The sequence below is a fragment of the Copadichromis virginalis genome, linkage group LG1 (genome assembly GCF_057382275.1).
Source record: "Copadichromis virginalis isolate Kocher_CV1m ecotype Utaka linkage group LG1, C_Virginalis_male_GT1.1, whole genome shotgun sequence".
Taxonomy (NCBI): Eukaryota; Metazoa; Chordata; class Actinopteri; order Cichliformes; family Cichlidae; genus Copadichromis; species Copadichromis virginalis.
The window spans coordinates 40,884,238-40,907,221 of record NC_140618.1 but is presented as its reverse complement, the minus strand read 5'-3'; the positions used below and the strand labels follow the sequence as shown (position 1 = coordinate 40,907,221).

The 22,984-nt window shown below is 41.5% G+C and overlaps 1 protein-coding gene across 1 annotated transcript; it reads right to left on the bottom strand.

The window, feature by feature from the left end:
* Positions 1–4,216: 4,216 nt before the first annotated feature.
* Positions 4,217–22,288, bottom strand: pole3 (polymerase (DNA directed), epsilon 3 (p17 subunit)). The gene is made up of 4 exons (XM_085463222.1): positions 21,757–22,288; positions 8,136–8,221; positions 6,020–6,138; positions 4,217–5,152 (listed from the first exon to the last, which is right to left on the bottom strand). The coding sequence occupies exons 1-4, from the start codon at positions 21,820–21,822 to the stop codon at positions 4,971–4,973; spliced, it is 453 nt and encodes a 150-aa protein (XP_085319348.1). The 5' UTR covers positions 21,823–22,288; the 3' UTR covers positions 4,217–4,970.
* Between the last annotated feature and the right edge of the window lie 696 nt (positions 22,289–22,984).

Genomic DNA, 22,984 nt, shown 5'->3' with positions numbered 1-22,984 from the left:
GTCGGTGACTTGTACAGAGTGAGAGGCACCCTGAACCAAAACAGCTACGACAGCATTCTGCAGCACCGTGCAGGACACTCTGGTGTGCGCCTACAGCAAGAAGACCCAAAACACAAGTCCAAGCTATGCCAGAACTACCTCAGGAAAAAGGAAAAAGATGGTGAGCTTGAAAACATGGAGTGGCAGCACAGTCTCCAGACTTATCAGAAATAAATGATGGCCAAACCTAATGCAAACTGGATGGAATGGCTTGACACTGAAGGATGCTGTGGTAGCCTTGCTGGTTCAGTGTGCCTACAATTTTGAATAAGTCTCCAAAAGTGTCACCAGCAAAGCACCCCCACACCATCACACCTTCTCCATGCTTCACAGTGTGGTTCGTAGCTCTTCCGTGATTAAAGGTTAGTGGATTTGCTTCTCTTGATTTTGAGAAGCTCATGACCATATGAGGGTTGTGAAAAACAAAAAAAAAGAGCAAAACAAAGACGGGAACACTATTTTGTGTGGGTTGTTGTGTGTTGGTTTTTGTGGTGTGATGTGCGGCTGACAGCCGAGAGCTGCAGCCAGAATAAATAAAATGGCTTTAACACCGAATCTGTGGTCCCGCTGTGTCTCAGTCATACCACAGTATTATTTTAGGGTCGACAATATAAAGCGCCTTGAGGTTACTCTACTTGGCTGTTGATGTGAATGGTTGTCTGTATCTCTGTGTTAGCTCTGTGATTTATTTTTCAAAGAAATAACACATACATTATGAGAACAATACATGAGTCTGTTAGCTTGTGTAAAAAGGATTAACTAGGTATGGTGCAGCCATATTATCGTTTAAAAACACTCCTCTAATATGGATAATGAATAAATATCATAATTCTTGATCACAAAGCTTTTTCTGTAGAAATTACCATGTCTGCATGAGGACCTGCTTAGAGATACTAACATCTGTGTCCTTTGCTGAGAATTAGAAGTCATCCAAGCGATCACACTCATGAGTCCCATCAGCTGTAAATTATATGAGTTCTCCTTACTGCTGTATAAGCACCCCGAGTCCAGTCTTAGTATTTGATGTTCTCCAGATATTTTAATGTTTACCTCTGCAGAGATCATGACGTTTTAAAGATTAAACTGATTAATCACCTCTACAGTAAACAATCCAATTTAACCTGAGTTCAGTCCTCCTGAGAGGAGAACGATCATTTCAAAGTGTATTTTCCTTGTGAAAATGATACGATGAGAGCATTGCTCATAGGTTTGTTTGAGGCTATTTTTTCTGAATTTCCAAAATAGAACAGGAGGATCATGCTGATCAATGGAAATCAGATTTAGTCTGCTGCAGTTTTTTGTTCTGTTATGAGCTGAAAGGAAATGTGGCAAACAATTTAAAACCTATATATTACTCACGCCTGCTCAAAGGTTTGGAGTTATGTTAAATAGTCTGTTTTTAAAAGAAAAACACATTTGTTTTCATTTGATAGAGGACAAAACTGATCAGAAATATTGAAATGATGATTAATGATAAACAGAATCATTAATTATAAATCCTTGATGTTGTGTAATGTGATTCAAGTTTAAAATGTTAAAGACTAATCGCTGTCTGAAAAAGGCACAAACATTAATTCATCAGAGCCAAAACGTTCATATCAGTGTTTTGGGGAAAAAAAATGTCAAAAACTAAGATTAATGATGCCACTGGAGAAAATAACAGAGACTGCTTGACTACCACAGTACTTGCCAATGAGTCAAGTACTAACCAGGTACCAACTACTAAATCGCTGTTTGCTTGGGGATGAAATTTTACTACAATTAAGGTAAAACTACAATAAAAATTGGGTACTGTTCATTTCTTTGTAGAAGAGTAGTCTTTCTAAATGAACTCCATTGTGGTGCTAAAGTGTGGTTAGCGGCTCAGCTGCAGATTGAGAAAATCACAGTATAGTGGATTTTCTATACGTAAACCCAGAGAAAAACTTTTTAAATATTTCAGCTTTTATTTTGATGGTCAAATATATAACTGGGCCATGTGTTTGAGCATCCATCCATCCATCCATTTTCTTCCCCGTGTTGCGGGGGCAGCAGCCCAAGCAGAAAAGCCCAGACCTCCCTCTCCCCAACCACCTCTTCCAGTTTATCAGGGGGAACACCAAGGCTTTCCCAGGCCAGCCGAGAGATATAATCTCTCCAGCGTGTCCTGGGTCTGCCCCGGTGGGACATGCCCGGAAAACCTCGCTCAGGAGGCGCCCAGGGGGCATCCTTGTCAGATGCCCAAACCACCTCAACTGGCGCCTTTCGATGTGGAGGATCAGCGGCTCTACTCTGAGCCCCTCCCGAACAGCCAAACTTTTCACCTGCTGAGAAGTGCATGTTCATTCTCAACTGGACATCAAGGTCAAGATGATCATTAAGGACCATATTCTCCTAAACCCAGCCTCTCTAACACAGTGCCATACCTAGTCAAAAGTATGGTAAAGATACAGATATTATATATGAAATGTAGTTATTAATAAAATATATTTAATAAAAACCAAGGCTGAAATTAATTCAGTTTATTATTATTTTCTCTGTAGAGTCTGTGTCTATAAAGGCCCTGAATGCTGTAATGTATACAATAAATGATGTGGAAATCATTTTCACAGAGTTCATAAAGTTATATTATTAAATCCCTGCTGATATTTTGGCTGATGTTTCCATTTTCAGTGGATTTCTGTGTGTAGGTTTCTTTGTTGACAACAACTTGGCCTTCTCTGGGAGATAAGGACACACTTCTTTTACTCCAGTTACACCGAATGACTTAACTAAAGTAACAGGTAAAATTAAATCTTCATCGTGCTCCTTAGATATATTACCTCCCTGTCCTGTCTGGGACTCTCACCAGCATCGACCCCACATTGCTATCTATCTTCAAGAGTTCACAGAGGCAAGGTCATGTTCCATCCTATTTTTAACATGCTGAGGCAACTCCACATTGAAGAAACTGAATTTTGATGCCAGCTCTGATTATCGGCCTATTTCAAAATTGTCATTTATAAGCAAATTATTAGAAATTTTTTTTAGAAAATCAGTTCAGATCTTTACTATAAAGATTAGCGATTTTTGACCCTTTTCACTCTGGATTTCAGAGGCAGCACTCCACTGAAACCACTCCTATAATGGCCTAGAATGATTTTTTTTAATGGAGGAAACTATTGACCACAAAATCCTACTTAATAGGCTTAAGGTTTTGGCTGGTGTATCTGGCAATGCCATAGACTGGTTTTCTTCCTACTTGTCTAATCGGACCATCTCTGTTAGAACCGACAGGTTCTCTAACATTGCCTCCCTACCCTGCGGGGTACCACAAGGGCGCCATTTTTTATTCAGTGTTTTCATAAAAGACATTTACTACTGCTAGAGAGAACATGCATCAGAACAAGTTAAAGCCTTTTGTCAACCCCACAATGGAAAATAGCTGAAAACAAAAACAGGTATCACTTTAACCAGCTCCTAATTGAATCAGTTCTGCACTCAGCTTTGCAGTCTTCAGCATGACTGAAATGCAGCCAGATGCTGCCGATTTTACATTTTCACTCTTTTCTTCAATGTTTCCTGACAACCTTGCATTTAAATCCACTCCCTCGTTTCTCTACCTGGCTTGTACATCTACACTTGCCGTATTCTGAACATCTGCACTGTTTCTGTCTTTCACAAAATGGTATGATCCCAGTCGGTCTTTGTATGCGATTGGCCGCATGGTGTGCCCATGTCACAGTAGAAATTGAAACATTAGACCAGATAACGTTTTTATTTTTTTCTATTGTCCAATTTTTAGCCCATGTTGTGGGCTAAAAAGTGGCTAGTGGCTGACATCCTTTAGGCTCAGAAGGTAGTGCAGGTCATCTACTAATCAGAGGGTTGGTGGAAGGTTGACCGCACACAGTCTGCATACTGAACATCTTTGTGCAAGGTATCAAGTTGCTCTCCGATGCATCCGTCAGAGTACGAATTTGCGTGAACGCTAGAAAACACTTACTTGGAAAAAAGGAGGACAAATGCATGTATGAGTGGGAGAATAAGGCAAGTTGTATAAAGTGCTTTCAGTGCTCACATAGAGCAGGAAAGCACTATACAAAAGCCAGACTATTTACCATTTGGACATGCATTACCTGGTTAGAGACAGCCCCACCTTTGCTTTTTTTAGAAGCAGCCCAAGGTACCGGTTTTATCAAGACAAAGCTTGCAAGTATGCTTTTTATACAAATTTATTAAAAATCTTAGCAACTTGTATACAAGTCTACAAAAGTATAAATGGTTCAAAAACAACAAAACAACTAGTTTCTCTAGGTATAAAACCCAACAGCAGCTCACTGTCTCAATGCACCTCAGCTGTAGTTGTGGGATAAGCTGTAAACATGCATTTTTGTACCCAATATTAGTGACAACTTCAATCTCGCAGATTTAAATCCAAATGTTGCCAGAATCTGCCTTAAAGTTCCTATATGATAACACGTGTTCCAACTCTACTTTCAGAACTTTGGCTTAGGAGACTATGCAAAGAAATCAGTGATTTCATTTCATCTTTTCAATTCTTAACAGATAAAAGGTAACAGTTTTCAATTCTATTCATTGCAATTTAATATACATTTTTTGGGGAGACGTTTGAACAAGATGACATCTTTTAAACGTTTTATTTTGTCTGAAAACCAGACATATTCCCTTCATTGTCATGTAGAAAAACTGTCACATCAGGGAGCAGAATCAAATGTGCATTTTTTTTGTCTGTTATTCTTTTATCCAAAATTGGAGGTCACATGACATATCTAGACAGGTGACTTCTTTGTGCTTTGTGTTGCATGTTTTCAGGCTAGAAGTCACCCGTTTTCAGTTCACATTTCATTATCATTTGATACATGGTGACGCTGAGCTGCACGCACACATATCCCATTTGGCCAGGAATTATCTCAGAGTATGTGACGGAGTTCTCTGTGGGGAGAATGTTATCAGTTCTCCACCTCTTCCTCCTCCTCGGCTTCATTCTCGACCTCAGGCTCCTCTTCCATGCGCTCATCGTCGTCCTCTCCTTCCTCATCTCTGCTCTTATTATTCTCTGTGTCGACCTTCTTCTCTTTATCTTTCCGTTTCTGCTCAGACACCTTCTTTCCCTTCTGTCCTTGTTTATACACTGTTGACAAATGAAAAACACCTGCTGTTACTTGCAGTTAATTATATTTTACTTTAGGGCTGCGATGATTTGTTGACATAATTGATGATACTGACTAAAAAAAATAAATAAATACATTTTTTTTTTTTTTTTTTTTTAAAGGGTCAACATGTGATTTTAATGTTTAATGAGGAAATTAGCTTTCTCCAAAAGGTGGATGGGCAATAGGGTGAGGATTTCACTCATTGGTTAGGGGTTCAAGGTAGAGTTGCTACTTCTCCACATTGAAAGGAGCCCACTAAGCTCCAGATGGGCATGTCTTACCAGGAGGCGGCCCCAGCGTAGACCCGGGACACGCTGGAGAGATTACATCTATTAGTTATAGTGCATGCACCACACTACTTAGTCGCAATTTAACATCAGTGTGTTTTAAGTGTTTCCTTCTTCGTTGTCTGTCTGGGGATGTGTAAGGTTGATAATGCACAATGAGAGGTGCTGCATTGTTAAAAAGCATGATATACTATTGAAGAATGTGATAAATGGTTTAAAATGCCTCTGTTTAGAAAGTTTGGGGCAATAAATAAATATTAAAGTTAACTTACTATCAGAGTGTATATTAGCTTTAGAGTTGTCTGTTATTAGTTTTTGACATTTTCCATTAAACATTCTCAAATTTCACTTGATATCTGAGCGTCTCTCAGTTTTAGTCTGGCGAGTTTACTTTTTGTCCCACTCATTTAGAAACTAGTCACAAAAACATCCCTAATACAAACATTAGTGTTGTTTTCACAACTTCACAAGGAAATGAATAAAAGTCCTGATGTCACTGAACTTATTGTGGACTTATTAAAATATCTTTAAAAGCTGAGAGTATTTTCAAAGTTTCACCTTCCAAAGCTTCTCTGAGGGGCTCCAGGAACCTTTCGAACTCCATCTCCTCCATTGCAGCCAAGACGTCTCCTGCATTCAGAGTTTTTCGCTTGGCCTTCATAGCAAAATTATTTGCGCTGAGGAGAAGAAGAAAAGAAAAAAAAAAAAAAAAAAAAAAAGCAGGGGGGAAACAATAAAACATTTAAACTGAAGCAGTTGTTTGATTCAGTGTTTGTGAATTAACATTCACATCATAGCATTCTTAGCTTGCTGCTGTGCTGGAAATTAGAATAAAAATTGATTTTATTGTCGTGCCAAAAGCACAACAAAATTACATGCACTCTTGATAAACTTTTATTCTATGTATAAAAAAAAAAAATTTAAAAACAGAATTTCGAATAAATAAAGTACAAAAAATATATATATATATATTAGGGGTGCAACGATACTCGTATCGATATTGAACCGTTCGATACAGTGCTTTCGGTTCGGTACACATGTGTATCAAACAATACAACATTTTTAATTTATTTTATCAACTTTTCTTCTGACGATGCTGTCTGTGTTGAGCGCTCAGTGAATCTGCGTTCGACTACTCCGCCTAGGCTGCACTGTCGAGCGCAGATCCGCTGAGCGCAGCGCAAGCTAGCAAGACAGAAGCTAAGCTCCTTGCAACATGGCAAATTGAACCTCCCCCACCCTCATTCAGATCTGGTGTTTGGAACTATTTTGGTTTTCATGTGAAGTATGACCCTGAAGATAAGCGCGTCATGGACTAAAGTAAAACAGTATGTTGGATGTGCCACGCAATGCTCAATTGGTCTCACCGTCCAGCCCCACGCACGATTTGCCGCGTTATGGCGCGTTAATGTCATTTCAACGAGATTAACTTGACAGCACTAGTGGGAACACAACGAATATGACTGCACATTTACTCCGACATCATCCTAGTGCAAAGACAAGTGGAAGCAGACAAAAACAACAAGCACGCATGCTACAAACTTTACCCGAGTCATTTAGACAGCCGTTAGCACAGGATTCTCCTTATGGGGACCTGGTATGTTTAATATGCTGCTGAGAATATAGCCCAGAAGAAGCGTATAGTGTAGCTTTTATTTTGGAAAGAGATATTTCTCTGTAATAAACTCTCTTTTCCAAAGATGAGTGATTTCTCCATCAGATAGATTTTTTTATTACTTTGTTGTTTCAGCAACATTAAATTTAAAAACTACTTTTGAGTTAAAATATATATTTATAATTTTAATAAATGACAAATTAAAAAGGCATGAACATTTTTTTGTATCGAAAAAATATCGAACCATGACACCAAAGTATCGAACCGAACCGTGAATTTTGTGTATCGTTGCACCCCTAATAAATATATGTGCATGTATGTCGGAGTCATTATAATTTAGGGCTGGGCGATATGAGGAAAATGCAACATTGCAATTTTTTTTGTGTGTGTGGCTATACCGCAAAACATGATATATTTCGTGATATGTCTTGAGCCCCAACACCCCCTGGGGGCAAAGGGGGTGAGCTGCAGTGTAAGCCTCAGTGAAGTCAGGTTTTTTTGTTTGTTTGTTTGTTCTTTTAAAGAAAATATCAGCATGTGTGGTCCACAGAAACCTCAGAGTCTCAGCTTCTTGCCGATAGGCGTTGTAGCTCATATGACAGCGGGTTTAAAGTTGTCTTTGGTGTGTGGGGAGATGTTCACATGCCGAGTTTAAAACAGTCTTAATTTTGCAGTGGATGACTTTTCAGCTGGTGGAATAATTTCGTGGTACTGCTACCTTTTGCGCCAATAATTTTACGGCATGTTTTGCAAATTACTGTACTTTGACATATTTTTCTCTATATAAATATATATAAACACGCATGCTCAGTGTTGGGCAGGGGGGTTATTGATGAATTCACAGCATGTGAGAGAAAATAAAAACTGACTTAAATGCAGACGGCTTAATATTTCCATGGCAACCTATACTCGATGATTATGTTTAAGCCATTTTAACCATCATACGTGGAAAAACTCGAGATACAGCAAGTATATTAGAAATATCGCCCGCCCCTATTATAGTTGCTAAAATAAATAAATAGTGGTCACATTATGTAAATGGGATTTATTAGTTCTTACCAGGAGGTGGCATATAACACAAACACACTGGCTGCTTGGGATATGGCTCTTCTTGCTTCTTTCGACACATTCACCCCATCTGGGAGCTGTTGAAAATAAACATTACAGAAGTGTTATCTCAAGGGTACACTACATACACATTATCAGAAAACACAGTCAGCCAACAAAGGCCCATAAGGGGTTGGCCAGTATTGCATTAAATTATTTTTTCATGAAGTAACAAGCAAATGAAGCTGCACCTGGAGACGATTCCAAGTGTTGAACTTATATTTGGTGGTTGTTCACCAAAACTCAATATCAGGTCCAACATTGAGCCTGACTGATACATCGGTCAATCAGTATCAATACCAGCCAATAAAGAAACAAGGGACAAGAGTAACATCATTTAACCTGGTTATAAGAGTCGATGTTACAAAATTTGCCCACCTGAGGGCACTTGGCATCTTCCCTGTTGGCAACACCTGTTTGAAACGCCATAAACATAACCAGCTGAGTCAGGCAGAGCATAATAATTCACAACCTTTTAGTCACAGCATAACCTGCTAAGCCTGCAATAATCATTTATCTTTTCTCCAACAACACAATCATAATTATTGATAGTCTAGTTCTATAAGTACAGTGGAACCCCGACTTACGAATACCCCGTTTCACAAAAAATTCAAGTTACAGGTACGAAGGCACTGAACGGCAATGTTCAGTGCCTTCGTAACTTGACTCTGATTTCGTTACTCGGGAAATCCGCTGGCTTTGATTGGCTGAGCTTACAATGCCTTCCGAATCATGTGACAATCCCTTGGCTTCCATACTTGCGCTTCGCTGTTGCACTTGAACGACGTATTGTTGTTCTAGTTAGCAATTAGCCTATTGTTCAGCATCAGTCAAAAAGGCACGATGGGTGCTTCGACTTACGAAAGGAACGAATTAATTTTGTAAATCGGGGTTCCACTGCAGTTCTGTCTCGAACTGTGCAATTCTTATCCATGCTTCTCTGCATTGATAATGCAACACATTTCTGACTGCTTTACTTTTTCGAGTGGTGACTGAAGTTACATAAGGGCGATCGCCATTGAACATAAAAACAAACAAACAAAAACAGAACGTAATGTAGCTTACATTCACAGGTGATGATGAATATGAAAATCAAAACAACTGGAATTTATCATAAATGCTTTCAAAAAAAGAAAGCATATATAGATGTCAATAACCTGCGTATGTGTACAAAGTTTTGTTGAGACTGGCCCATTAGGTTAGGAGATAATATACACAGAGACATATATGCTTACATATGCTATGCTTGTTACAGTAAGGTGTAATGATAGCAAACGTGGCCATTAGGACTCATTGTGGAGATGGAATCTATATACATTTATATCCCTCTATAATATTCCGGTACCAGAGGTGCTTTCCAGTATTTGCCAAAAATGATCGGTCGGGTCAGCCGGTTTACTGATAATGAGGTTATTTGTGGTCTTATCTCCTCTTGCTTTTGACCAGAACTGTATATCAGGCCACGACCAACATGTAAACTCATTCTTAGATGAGGGTTCCTCCTGTCACTATGGTCTATCAGCTGAGTCAAGCCGGTGAATATTCCTCCAGAGCTCAGACTGTACGGAAAATCTTCATGTAGGAAAAGAGGGAGAATGGGTGAAATTGGAAGGCAACTCAGGTACACAAACCTTAGAGACTGCTATAAGCTTAACAAGCTATAAAGCTTGACTCACTTAAACATGAAATGAGGAACACTTGTGTACTGGGGCAAGGACCTGGAACTGACAGGGTTTGGTATTCCTTTTCATCTTGACCGTAAAGCAGAGACTACCAACAAGCAACTGTCTCTTAAGCCGCGCTGCAGGACGCACTGGATGACGCAGACTGGGACATGTTTCGGCGCAGCTCTGATGACATCAACATGTTTACGGAAGCGGTTGTGGGATTTATCGGGAAACTAGCAAACGACACAGCAGAAAGAACTATCATCCGAACATTTCCCAACCAGAAGCCGTGGGTGGATAAAAACATCCGCGACGCTCTGAGATCACGCACCGCTGCCTACAATGAAGGGCTTGTCTCCGGTAATATGGACCTATACAAGGCTGCGTCCTACAACGTGCGCAGCGCGGTCCGAAAGGCAAAGCGGAGCTACGGGGAAAAACTAGAGTCACAGCTACGACAGTGCGACTCTAGGAGCCTGTGGAAAGGACTGCGGACTATAACGGACTATAAACGACCAGCTTCTTCAATGATGAATGCAGATGCTTCACTGGCTGATGAGCTGAACACGTTTTATGCTCGCTTCGACGCCGCAGCAATTAAAACAACAAACGGCTGCGCGCGCTCGGAGTGCACCAGTGAAGAAAATGCATTCGTCATCACAGAGCATGCCGTGAGGAACACCTTCAGGAGGGTGAACACCAGGAAGGCAGCAGGACCAGATGCAATCCCTGGCCGGGTCCTTAGAGCCTGCGCTGATCAACTAGCACCGGTGTTCACGGAGATCTTCAACCTCTCCCTGGCCCAAGCTGTGGTTCCCACGTGCTTCAAACAGTCCATTATTGTCCCTGTTCCAAAGAAACAACAGCCCGCTTGCCACAATGACTACCATCCAGTAGAGATGGACCGATCCGATATTACGTATCGTATCGGTCCGATACTGACCTAAATTACTGGATCGGATATCGGAGAAAAATAAAAAATGTAATCCGATCCATTAAATATCACGAAAGCACCTCACAAAACTTGCCACACGCCGTAACTCACCTCAGAACGTTAGCACTCGGAGCAGTATGCATCACGTGATAGAGCAGCTGTGGCATGCCGGACCTGTCGGTGGTCTGGATAGCATGTGGAGCTTCGCTAGCAACCCGGCATTTCATCTCCGACAAAGTTATCCCCGAGAGAAGTAAAGCAAGTGTGTAAGTCCATCTCTGAATGTTTGTAAAGCATTCCTGCGTTAAGCTTAACAAGCGACTGCCTCTCGCTCTCCGGCTGCTACTTCAATCATGAAACTGATCTGTGATCAGCTGATCGGCTTTTCTGTCGCGAGTCCGTCTCTCTGGTTTGTTTTTGGCCCACTTTGCACCAGAAAGAGGAAACCAGCGGCTGAACAACAGCAGCACGTTTAAGCTTGATAAGCTGTTGTTAGAATTTATTTAATTTCTACACCAGGATCTTTTTCTACGTAGCTGACGGCTGGTAACTGTGCAGGGGCGGATCTAGCAAAGTTTAGCCAGGGGGGCCGATAGGGCATTAACAGGGAAAAGGGGGCACAAAGACATACTTTTCTTTCTTATTCTCATTTAAAATGTCTAGCTTTTAATAAATAATTATCTGAAACCCAAAGTTTTAATTTGATGTAAAATGAATAGAAGTCAATTACTGTATATAGTGACTATTAAGTCTAATATATATACCCTAGTAAGCTATAGTACTTTTTACTTTGGGAAGGTACCATCTGTGCAGTCTGCAATTTTGTTGAAGAAAGATGTTGAATCTATTTAATATTTCTTGAAAAATAATTGATTTCTGTGCATTTTTTTTTCACACTGCATCAAATTAAGGTTGATTACGTCGATTAAGCATCATGAGGTGGAGCGTGAGGGGTGGTTCCCTATTTTTTATTTATTTATTTTTGTTGTTGCTGGGAGTTGGAACCCTATTAGTTAGGTTGCTTAATATTTATGCTAAGTACTCTTTAAAATACCAGAATAGGGAGGATGGTGTAGGTTTAAGTTTATTAGATTGATCAGTATTGCTGAACTATGAAATATTTTTTTTGCATACAGGTATAACAGAATAGCTTTAGTGTAGTTGTTGTTTTAAACTTGAGTATGAACTTGCAGACTTGCAAAATGCAGCAAGATATTTTAAAAAAACAGTTTTATTGATTAAAAAACACTATATCGGATTCATATCGGTATCGGCAGATATCCAAATTTATGATATCGGTATCGGTATCGGACATAAAAAAGTGGTATCGTGCCATCTCTACCGTCCAGTAGCACTGACTTCAATTGTGATGAAGTGTTTTGAAAGACTGATGAGAGATCACATCACTTCTTCACTTCCTCCCACCATCGACTCACTTCAGTTTGCTTACCGGACTAATCGTTCCACAGACGATGCCATATCTCACCTGCTCCACACATCCCTGAGTCACCTGGACACTGGCAGAGGGAATTATGTTAGGATGCTGTTCGTGGACTACAGTTCAGCATTCAACACAATAATTCCCTCTAAGCTTTTCACCAAGTTGACAGATCTAGGACTCAGCTCATCACTGTGTCAGTGGATCCTCAACTTCCTCACAGACAGACCCCAATCAGTGAGGGTAGGAAAACAAGTCTCCCCCTCCATCTCACTCAGCACTGGAGTGCCTCAGGGCTGTGTTTTAAGCCCCCTGCTGTACTCACTGTACACTTATGACTGTGTTGCCACATCCGACACCACCTCCATTGTCAAGTTTGCTGACGACACTGCTGTTTGTGGGCCTGATCTCCGACAACATCGAGACGGCCTACCTGGAGGAGATTAGGAACCTGGAGACCTGGTGCCAGGAGAACAACCTCCTCCTAAACATCAGCAAGACTAAGGAGCTGATCGTGGACTTCACTACAAAGCAGGCGAGGAATTACAAACCCCTCATCATCAGTGGCACGCCAGTGGAGAGAGTGGACAGTTTCCGATACCTGGGTGTCCACATCACTCAGGACCTGTCATGGTCCTGTCACATCAACACCCTGGTTAAGAAAGCCCGTCAGCGTCTCTTCTTCCTCGGAAGACTTAGAGACTTCCATCTGCCACTGAAGGTGCTCAAGAACTTCTACTCCTGCACCATCGAGAGCGTCCTGACGTCAAACATCTGCACCTGGTTTGGGAACAGCACCAAGCAGGACAGACGAGATCTGCAAAGGGTGGTGCGCTCGGCAGAACGCATCATTCAATCAGAGCTCCCTGACCTGCTGTCCATCTACACCAAGCGGTGCAAGTCCAAAGCTAGGAAGATTATGATGGACCTCTCCCATCCCAACAATGGACTCTTCTCACTGTTGAGGTCTGGGAAGCGTTTCCGCTCCCTTAAGGCCAAAACAGAGAGAATGAAGAGGAGCTTCTTCCCCCAGGCTATTCGGGCCCTGAACCAGGTGTAGGACTGGACTCTCCCACACACGTCACTATAAGACTGGACTCTCACACACGTCACCACACGCACCACCACACATTTCCTATAATCCTATAATTCCTATAATTTATAATCCTTATCTTTATAATCTCTTCTGCTATTTGCACATTCTTTACTGTAAATTCCTAAGTTAATTTGTAAATTTTTGTAGTAAATTGTAAATATTGTAAAACTTTTCTTCTGTCATTTAATGGTCGGGCATTGTACAGCTACAAGCATTTCACCCCCATGTCATACTGTGTATGGTTGTGTGTGTGTGACAAATAAAATTTGAATTTGAATTTGAAAGCAGTAAGTGGCTTTATGTTTTTATTCCAACTGCACTGAAACACAAAAATCCAGCTGTTAGTTGTAATGTTTGGGTGTGTAAAGCACTTTAAATGGGGCCCGTGTCATGGAGAGCCTGTCTGAATCGGGTGACAGGTCGTTCCCTGGACCAACAAGCTGGAGACTGATTTACACACAGCGTAGTGAGGAAAACCTAAAGTGTTGGACTCCAAATTGTCTGTCTGGTGACTGGGCTCTCCGCTGTTCTCATTTATAATGCGTTTTACAAATCCTAACAGCTGGATTTTCCCATGTGAGTGCAGCTAGCTAAACAACAACATCGCTAACATAAACTAATTTAAGTCTGTTAGCTGCAAACAACCAACCCAGTAATGTCAAGTTCTGTAATGACAAGCTGATGTGTTCTAAAAACTTTAAGCACTTGTGTCTTAAATCCAGCTTCACAGGCAGCACTACATCTATGTCTGTTTTTGAGAGCAAGGCTCCATAGTGTCAATCATCTCTAATTTCAGAGGGTTAAAGCTGGTGGTCCCGATGCCATTTGTGGGCATAAATTAGGGCTGTGCAATATGACCAAAACCTCATATCCCGATATAAGACATCTATCGTCCGATAACGATATAAATCACAAAAATGTAACATTTTCTGTAAATTCTGTGAATCGCGGGCAGCTCGACTTGCGTGAAGTGTTTCCAGCTGTGCGTCATGTAGCTGGAGTCAAGTGTTTTAACCGATGAATGAAACGATACATTTTTAGACATAAGTTGTAACTGCCGCCGTTTTCTTTGTGAGTATTTATTACACGGCGTGCTGCGGGGAAAAGCCTGTTCTAACGTTTGAGTCTAAGGTTTATTTTTTAGCACCTGGCGGCTCTTTTTTACTTCTCATCCGTAAACAATCTGCTCTTTCACGTGATTCAGTTTATTTTGAAAAGTCTCAACAGGATCTTGAGCTTTATTGTGAAAGGTTTATGTGGAACATAAACAAGCGGACACCCGATGCTGTTACCGTCGTTGTTGCTAACCACAACGTATAAAAACAAGCGCTTGTCTGTCAGTAGTGTGGTTATATTAAATATAAGAGAAAGAGAGAACTTTAAGAAATGAATATAGCCACTACAGTGACATCAGAACCATGAAAAAATATTGCTGTAAACAGTTTATTTTGCAACACCACGAATCAAACGATAGCGTAAAATGAAATAGACGTTTTTATATCGTCATCCGATATATATCGAACAGCCCTAGCACACATTGCATCATTATGCTGACCAGCTTAGTGCGGTCAGCATTTTATTTCCCCAAGCGGCCTCGGACCCGTGGATGTGGTGTAGACCAGCGGTCCCCAACCCCCGGGCCTCGGCCCGGTACCGGTCCGTGAGTCGTTTGGTACCGGGCCGTGAGATTTGAGGCTCAGGTGTGAAATGTATGGTTTTCAGGGTTTTTGTCGGTTTTCAGCGTTATTTTGTTATCGTTTTTATCAATAACTCTGTTTTCCTGGGTCTTTTCACGTGTGTTATGAATAAATCTTTTTTTCCCAGTACCGGTACTGGTTTTATTTTGTTGTATTTATCCGCGACACCTTAAAGGCCGGTCCGTGAAAATAATGTCGGGCATAAACCGGTCCGTGGCACAAAAAAGGTTGGGGACCGCTGGTGTAGACCACAGAAATCTTTGCACGCTTAACCGAGCCGGAGCATCTGATGTTAGAATCTACACCCTTCAAATGGCTCTACTAAATGTAAGATCTTTAGCAAACAAGACATTTGTATTAAATGACTTCCTAAAGTCCCAACAGCTGGACTTTCTGTTTCTGACAGAAACATGGCTTCAACCCGGTGAGTCTGTAGCTTTTTCGGAACTGGTTCCTCCTGATTGCTCATTTTTCAGCCTCCCTCGGTCCTCTGGTAGGGGGTTGGCTTGTTCAATGCTCGATTTCATTGCCATCACACATTACAGCACGATTCATTTTCTAGTTTTGATCTCCAGCTCTTTGAGTTACACCTGAGCTCTGCTGCGCCTTTGTGTGCCCTCATATATCGTCCTCCCAAGTTTAATAAGGATTTTATCAAAGAGTTTTCAGATTTTATGGCTGGAATTGTTCTTGAATTCGACAGTTTTTTAATCCTTGGTGATTTTAACATCCATGTCTGCTGTGACTCTAAACTTCTGGTCAAGGACTTTTTAAATATTATTGACGCTTTTAAATTGACCCAGTGGGTTACTGGTCCCATGCATGAAAAAGGTCACACACTAGACTTGGCGCTTTCCCACGGACTGTATGTGTGCGTCACGGAAATATCTGAGTTGGGAAGACACAAATGCATGGACAAGAACCTCTGCAGTGTCGCTTGACAAAACTTGTCTGATTCTGGCTATGTTCCTCAAATGATAAAAGGCGGTCTTTGTTATCTCTTTTACATGAGATTCAAAGGAGAGCACCATATCGAACCACACACCCAAGTTTTTACCTTGTTCCTGCAATTTATGGCACTGTCATCAATTTTCAAGATGAAATTTTGGGACAAGTGCTGAAATTTGTGTGGCCCAATGACCATCAACTCTGTCTTATCAGTATTTAGGAGCAAGAAATTATCCGATAACCAGCCCTTAATTGCAGATAAACAACATTCTAGTTTAGAGACTTCAGCACAATTTCCAATGGTTAGAGGGACATAAAGCTGCAGGTCATCAGCGTAACAATGAAAGGTTACATTAAAAGAACGTAAAAGAACACCAAGAGGCAGCAGGTACATAGAAAACAGCAATGGTCCAAGTACGGACCCCATGCCTCACTGCACAAGTCTCTGAGAGATCATTTTTCAAGCAACAGTCTGAGACCTCCCAGACAGGTAAGATCTCAGCCATGATAAAACATTTCCTGTAATTCCAATAAAATGTTCAAGCCTATCCAATAAAATCCAGTGATCCACAGTGTCAAACGCAGCACTTAGATCCAGCAGTAATAAAACTGAAGTGCGATCATTGTCTGCATTAACCAGCAGATCATTTACCACTTTGACTAAAGCTGTTTCTGTGGAGTGATTTGGTCTAAAGGCAGACTGACATGGTTCAAACAGATTGTTAGTTGACAGATGCTCAGTGAGCTGCTTAAAAACCACTTTTTCAAAGATTTTAGACAAAAAAGACAGATGTGAGATGGGTCTATAGTTTGCGACCATGTCAACATCCAGTCCAGGCTTTTTCAAGATCGGCACTACCACAGCCGATTTAAAACATTCAGGAAAGACTCCAGTCGTCAATGAAGTATTTAAAAGAAACAGAATGTAGGGTCCTAATGCTGACCACAGTTCCTTTATAACCCAGGCTGGTAGAGGATCCAAAGAACAGGTTGTACATCGAACTGCTTTTACAACCTTAGTTAATCCAGACAGAGAAATAACCTTGAAGTCAGAGAACAGTTTATCAGCACCAACAGGCAAAGCAGCTGAGTAGTCTAATGAACACCTAGAGTGAGTAATACGATTTCTAAGTGTTTCAGCCCTGTCTCTGAAAAATGTAAGAAAGTCATAAGCTATCAAATTAGAACAGCAGAGAGTTGACTTACTCTCTTTAATTTGCACACTGTTGAAAATGAGTTTTGAGTTAGGTTTATGGCTCATGATGAGATTTGAGAAATAATTTGCTTTCGCTGTCAACATCGCTGATTGAAGAGAAGACAATGAGTCCTTCCAAGCCTGGAGAAATACTTCTAGTCTGGAAGATCTCCAGTGACGCTCGGCTTTTCTGCAATTTCTTCTCAAGTTCAAGAGCTCCTCATTTAACCAAGGCTTAGGGTTCCTTTTTGAACATTTCAACACAGTCCAGTAGTTCAAGAAGTGCATTATTAAGATTGGCAGTCAAGGTGTCCACACATAACTCCTGGGTAAAAATAGGGTCCAACACATCAGGTAGATGTAATTTAACTCCAAGCAATGTTTTGGGGCTAATATTACGAGATGATCTGAGGGGCAATCTTCCCCTCTCAGAAGCTGGAGATTTAGGGATTAAAATATCAAATAAAATTGCGGAGTGGTCTAGAATAGGTAAAACACAATTTTCAGTCATTGATACATTCAGCCCGTAGCTCAAGACAAGGTCTAGAGTGTGGCCCTTGCATGTTGGCCCAGACACAAATTGTGTGAAGTTTAAGAGAGCTAATTTAACTCTCTGTCCATCCGTGGCAGCAGGCAGTATTTGTAGGTTGTTCATATTTGCTCCACCTCCCCTCGTATCCCGTCAGCATGGCGACCAATAAAGCAGCCTCAGGTGAGCGTGCTCCGATGACGTCGGGTAAATAGGAAGAAGGCAGCGCTGTTTGAGGCCAAAATAAAGTCCTAAACAGCCACGGTCACCGATGGTAAGGACCCACCGCATCCAATTTCTGACCCAAACACGCTTCCCAGAGCTAAATTTGCTGTTGTTGTAAACTGTTTTTTGCAACTTTTTTGTATTTAAAGTTTTGAGGAATAAACCTCTTAAATTTCTCCAAGTAGAAATATATGTAAAAAAACAAAAACGATTTTCAATTTTTTTGTAGTTTATTGCAACTTTTTTGCAATTTATGTAGTTACTATGGACATAATGCATACATATTATTAAAATATGGGCTATAACAGTTGTATTGATGTATAGCAACTTGAAATGCTCCCAAAAATGGCACTACAACATGTAAAAATATAAAGTAAGCTCTGGCGGACTTGGTTCTATGGTAGGTCTTAAAGGGTTAAGCAGCGTCTGTCGCTCATATACCAACAGGGAGTGGGTTTTTAAAACTAGCAGGGACACCACTAAGAACATAAAACATAAACGTTGCAGAACCGAGAGACGGCGTGCCATGACATCTGGTGCCATCAAAAACTGCAAAGACACAGTTTGTCTCAAACTTCGTGTCAGTAAACAGTCACACGCCTCAGGTACTTTTTAATGTCCTTAATCTTTTTTCTTAGTTCACGTGATAATGTTGGAGTCATTTCTTCACCAAGTATTTGTGATTTTTTTTAGCATTTTTTACGACAAGAGTCTATCTATTAGGGCCCTTGTCTCGTCAACTGCTACCTCAGATCCTAGTCTTTCTCCTATGTGCCCAGCTGTCTTAGAGCAGTTTGAGCCAGTCTCCCTTAATGACTTGACTGAGGTAGTTAGTAACCTAAGATCATCACACTGCCCCTCTGATTGTCTCCCCCCAAGCTTGCTTAAAAACACGTTTAATACTGTTGGGCCTTTTATCCTGAGATTAATTAATACGTCCCTTGCTACGGGCTGTGTCCTATCATGCTTTAAACAAGCTATAGTTCAGCCTCTTCTTAAAAAACATAACCTGGACCCAACTGTCCAATTACAGGCCAATCTCAAAGCTTCCTTTCCTGTCTAAAGTTTTGGAGAAAGTGGTCTACTTACAGTTGCAGGCCCACCTTGATTTTAACAAGAACTCTGAAAATGCCTCTGTTTAGAACTCTGGAAAAAAAAGCAGGGTCAAACTAGGGCTGGGCGATATGGCCTAAAATTCATATCGCGATATAATTTGAAGCATTTGCGGTAACGATATATATCGCGATATATTCTTTTCTTCTGTATAACTTATTATTTTCCACACTATAAGGCACACTAAAACTTTAATTTTCTCAAAAATCTAGAGTGTGCCTTATGTATGAATTCTGGTTGTGCTTACTGACCTCGAACCGATTTTGGCTGCAGAAATCTGTTAAAAAATGTTTTAGTACAACTTTGGTAAGCCGCACTGCTTGATGGATTGTCAGAGCATTACGGCTGCCGTAGTGAGGAGCTTCGCGAAGTAATCTGGGTCCAAACCTCCGTCCCTTCAGGTCCCAAAGTCAAACAAACACTGAGAGTTAAAAACGGTCTAAATTCTTTCATCTTTAATAAAATCATCAGCATTGCTGACTAATTAAACTAATTCAAACGTACAGCTCTGCTACCACTTCTGACATAAATGAAGACAGAAAACTAAACAGCAGTGACGTTTGTAGGGTTACTGAAGTTGGACTACCTGGTATATAATGTTGTGCTATGGGATTGCTAGTGACACAGCTATGTTAGCATAACATTAGCACAGTGAAGCTGGAGGATGAACGCCAACTTTTTTTCCACTCATTAAAAGTTAACGTGAGGGATTCTGGTGGTCAGGGACAAATGCAATCGCATAGCAGGATGCTGTACACGGGCCAAACTTCAGTCAGGAGAACAGCTGAGATAATCCATCCACAATACGAGGTTAGTTATTAATATACTGCAACAACATGGGAATAGAGCAGCTGCGAGACAATTCAACATTAATGAATCAATGTTAAATGTTACGGAAGTGGAGGAAGCGCAGTTTTTGGCTTTCCCCATATTTCAAAAGTGCTTCATCTCTTTGCAGATGATAATGGTTGTAGCCGCTGCGATGCTTTTGACCAAAACAGGCGCAGCTTGATGACATCATCAACATGCCCTATTGCGATAGAGATTTTGACTATCCGGTTGTTCAGTGATGACACGACGAATCCTACTTCCGGGCCTAAAGTAGTCTGCGTTTAATATGGCTTTTGTGTTGTGAACATGTTTAATGTTTTGTATTTTCTTCTATTTGATCTCAAAAAGCTCCTAAAACAGTCAGTGATCCCTGTTGACCTCCCTCGGCTTTTATTACCACTAATCATTTATTTAAGCTCAGTTTTTAAAACCTTACGATGTACAGCCCAGCCCATGCAGCAGTATATGAATGACTAACCTCGTATTAATAATAATGGATTGGATTTATATAGCGCTTTTCAAGGCACCCAAAGCGCTTTACAATGCCACTATTCATTCACTCTCGCATTCATACACTGGTGGAGGCAAGCTACGGTTGTAGCCACAGCTGCCCTGGGGCAGACTGACAGAAGCGAGGCTGCCATATCGCGCCATCGGCCCCTCTGGCCAACACCAGTAGGCAGCAGGGTAAAGTGTCTTGCCCAAGGACACAACAACCAGGACAGAGAGCCCGGGGATCGAACCGGCGACCTTCCGGTTACAGATACGCTTCCCAACCCCCTGAGCCACGGTCGCCGATATTGTTTATATCGCCCACCCCTAGGTCAGACCATCCCCAGCTCTTATTACGCTGCCTTGACGACATCAAACATTGGATGTCCTGCAGGATTGTGTGGAGCTTTGGTTCACCCCAGTGCTGTGTTCATCTGGCTTTTTTAACTCACATGAGTCACTCTGAAGGGGCACACAAACTGCAGCAGCGCTGCACTGAGGAAACAAGCTACATTCGCTTATTTTGTGCAGAATACTGTGGGGCGTTATAGTATATTGATCAGCAGCTGCCCGCATTAACTTTCACCAGTTAATGTAGTTGTGTTTTCTGAATCAGCAGGTGTTGTTAAGCAGGTGAACAGGATTTCCGGTGTTCCAGATTATCTGGCGTCGCGAATTAACTGGTGAGGTAGACTTTGTTTTCAGGAGCCGCTACCGACAACCCAGCAAATAAACACTAAATAGTTCATCTGTGACATTTGTGAGGTTACCTCAAACACAGTCCGTCCTGTTGCTCGTGAACAACAAGATATTTAAAAATGTTGCGAGTTTACCTGGTGATATTCTCGTGCACGAGGCGACCGCGAAAACAGCAAACAAATAAACGTCACCACGCCGATGCTGTTCACAAGACAGCAAGAGTAAACGATCTGGAGAATCTCGTCTTCGTTATAGTTTCCCTCGTGCGTTTTATTACTCAGATTTCAGCGTTTTCGCTTCACAACTAAAGCGTGCAGTTTGTGTGTACTCAAATGCTGGTTTGTCGGTAGCGGCTCCTGAAAAGCAAGTCTGCCACACGTCTGTTCGACCGTCACCAGTTAATTCGCGACGCCAGATAATCTGGAACACCGGCGAGCTGATCGATGGTGTCGTGAGGGAAATGTCACCACGTTATTTATGTTACAGAAAGACAGCGAACGGAACATCTGAAAAACGGAGAGTGGAATACGTAAACAAATCTAATCGGTTAACGTAAAAAAACAGTTAACCTGGGTCACCGGCGACCTCCCAGAATTGCGTCGTGTATTTGTTTAGCGTATTTAACCATCCCCGGCGTGTATAAAACACACAAAAAGACCAACCGCGCGCGACATTGTGACTGCTACCGTGTTTCGATGTTCACACTCACCGCTTCCTTGATGATGCGGGTGATTACCGCGTTGGGAAGGTTCAGGTCTTCTGGCCTCTCTGCCATTGTTCTCACCGTTTAATGTGCATTTATCTGGGCCCGTTGTATGTGCGCCGCTGTTTCCGCCGTCCTAGGAGAACAGGTTTAGCCGTTATCGTTGCTAAAAGGCTGTTACCGCTGAGCTAACCGATTAGCGTCGTTGACAATGCTGTGTGCGTGGAGTTCCTCAGTTAAGCAAGCCAACGTTAAAACTCTCTCCGTTTCGTACGTTATATGAAGACACTGATATTTTATCTGGTAAGTCTGAAAGGTTAAACTACAAACTCCGGTTGAAGTTGTACGCGTTCACGTCAGAGCCGACTTGTTTTCAGACATTTCCCGCGAATCTTCCAACTACCACGAAGCTCCTACGTCAGCAATAAACTTCGACCTCTGACCTTCTTGTGACGTATGTCCGCTGTTGACCATTGACTGACATCTGATAAAAGATCAGCAAGATGACTGAAATACTTTAAGTTCACTCTGTAAGTTACCTAACATTAACAGGTATTTCAACTACCTCAGGCTCCCAATGTTACTGTTCAATATTTAATAATTTGAGGCACTTGTATATGCTCCAGGCAGCACGGTGGTTAGCACTGTTGCCGCACAGCAAGAAGATCCTGAGTTCAATTCCACCATCAGGCCGGGGTCTTTCTGTGTGGAGTTTGCATGTTCTCCCCGTGTTTGCGTGGGTTCCCTCCGGGTACTCCGGCTTCCTCCCACCGTCCAAAGACATGCAGCTTGTGGGGATAGGTTAATTGGATAATCCAAAATTGCCACTAGGTGTGAATGTGAGTGCGAATGGTTGTCTGTCCCTGTGTGTTGGCCCTGCGACAGACTGTCCAGGGTGTACCCCGCCTCTCGCCCTATGACAGCTGGGATAGGCTCCAGCGCCCCCCGCGACCCTGAAAAGGAGAAGCGGAAGTGAATGGATGGATGGATGGAGGCACTTGTATATTGTATTTTTTTGTTTGTTTTGTTTTGCTTGAAATACCTCAGGTTCATTAGGTAATATGTTTACAACCAATAATATCCTCTTTAAATTTTCTATAAAACTTTCATACCTCCAAGTTAGGTGTACCAATACTTGGCAAACATTATTATGGTTATGTTTGGACTTGCTTATGTTTTACAGTGTGAGTAGTTAAACATCCTACTTTTATTGGTGTATAAATGTTAATTTGCT

Bases quoted from the DNA above. Each gene is read 5' to 3' on its own strand.
- pole3 (XM_085463222.1), bottom strand. From the start codon at position 21,822: ATGGCAGAGAGGCCAGAAGACCTGAACCTTCCCAACGCGGTAATCACC. The intron at 8,222-21,756 runs GTGAGTGTGAAC...TATTTTCAACAG, and splicing joins CCCGCATCATCAAGGAAGCG to CTCCCAGATGGGGTGAATGT. The intron at 5,153-6,019 runs GTGAAACTTTGA...ATTTGTCAACAG, and splicing joins CCTCAGAGAAGCTTTGGAAG to TGTATAAACAAGGACAGAAG.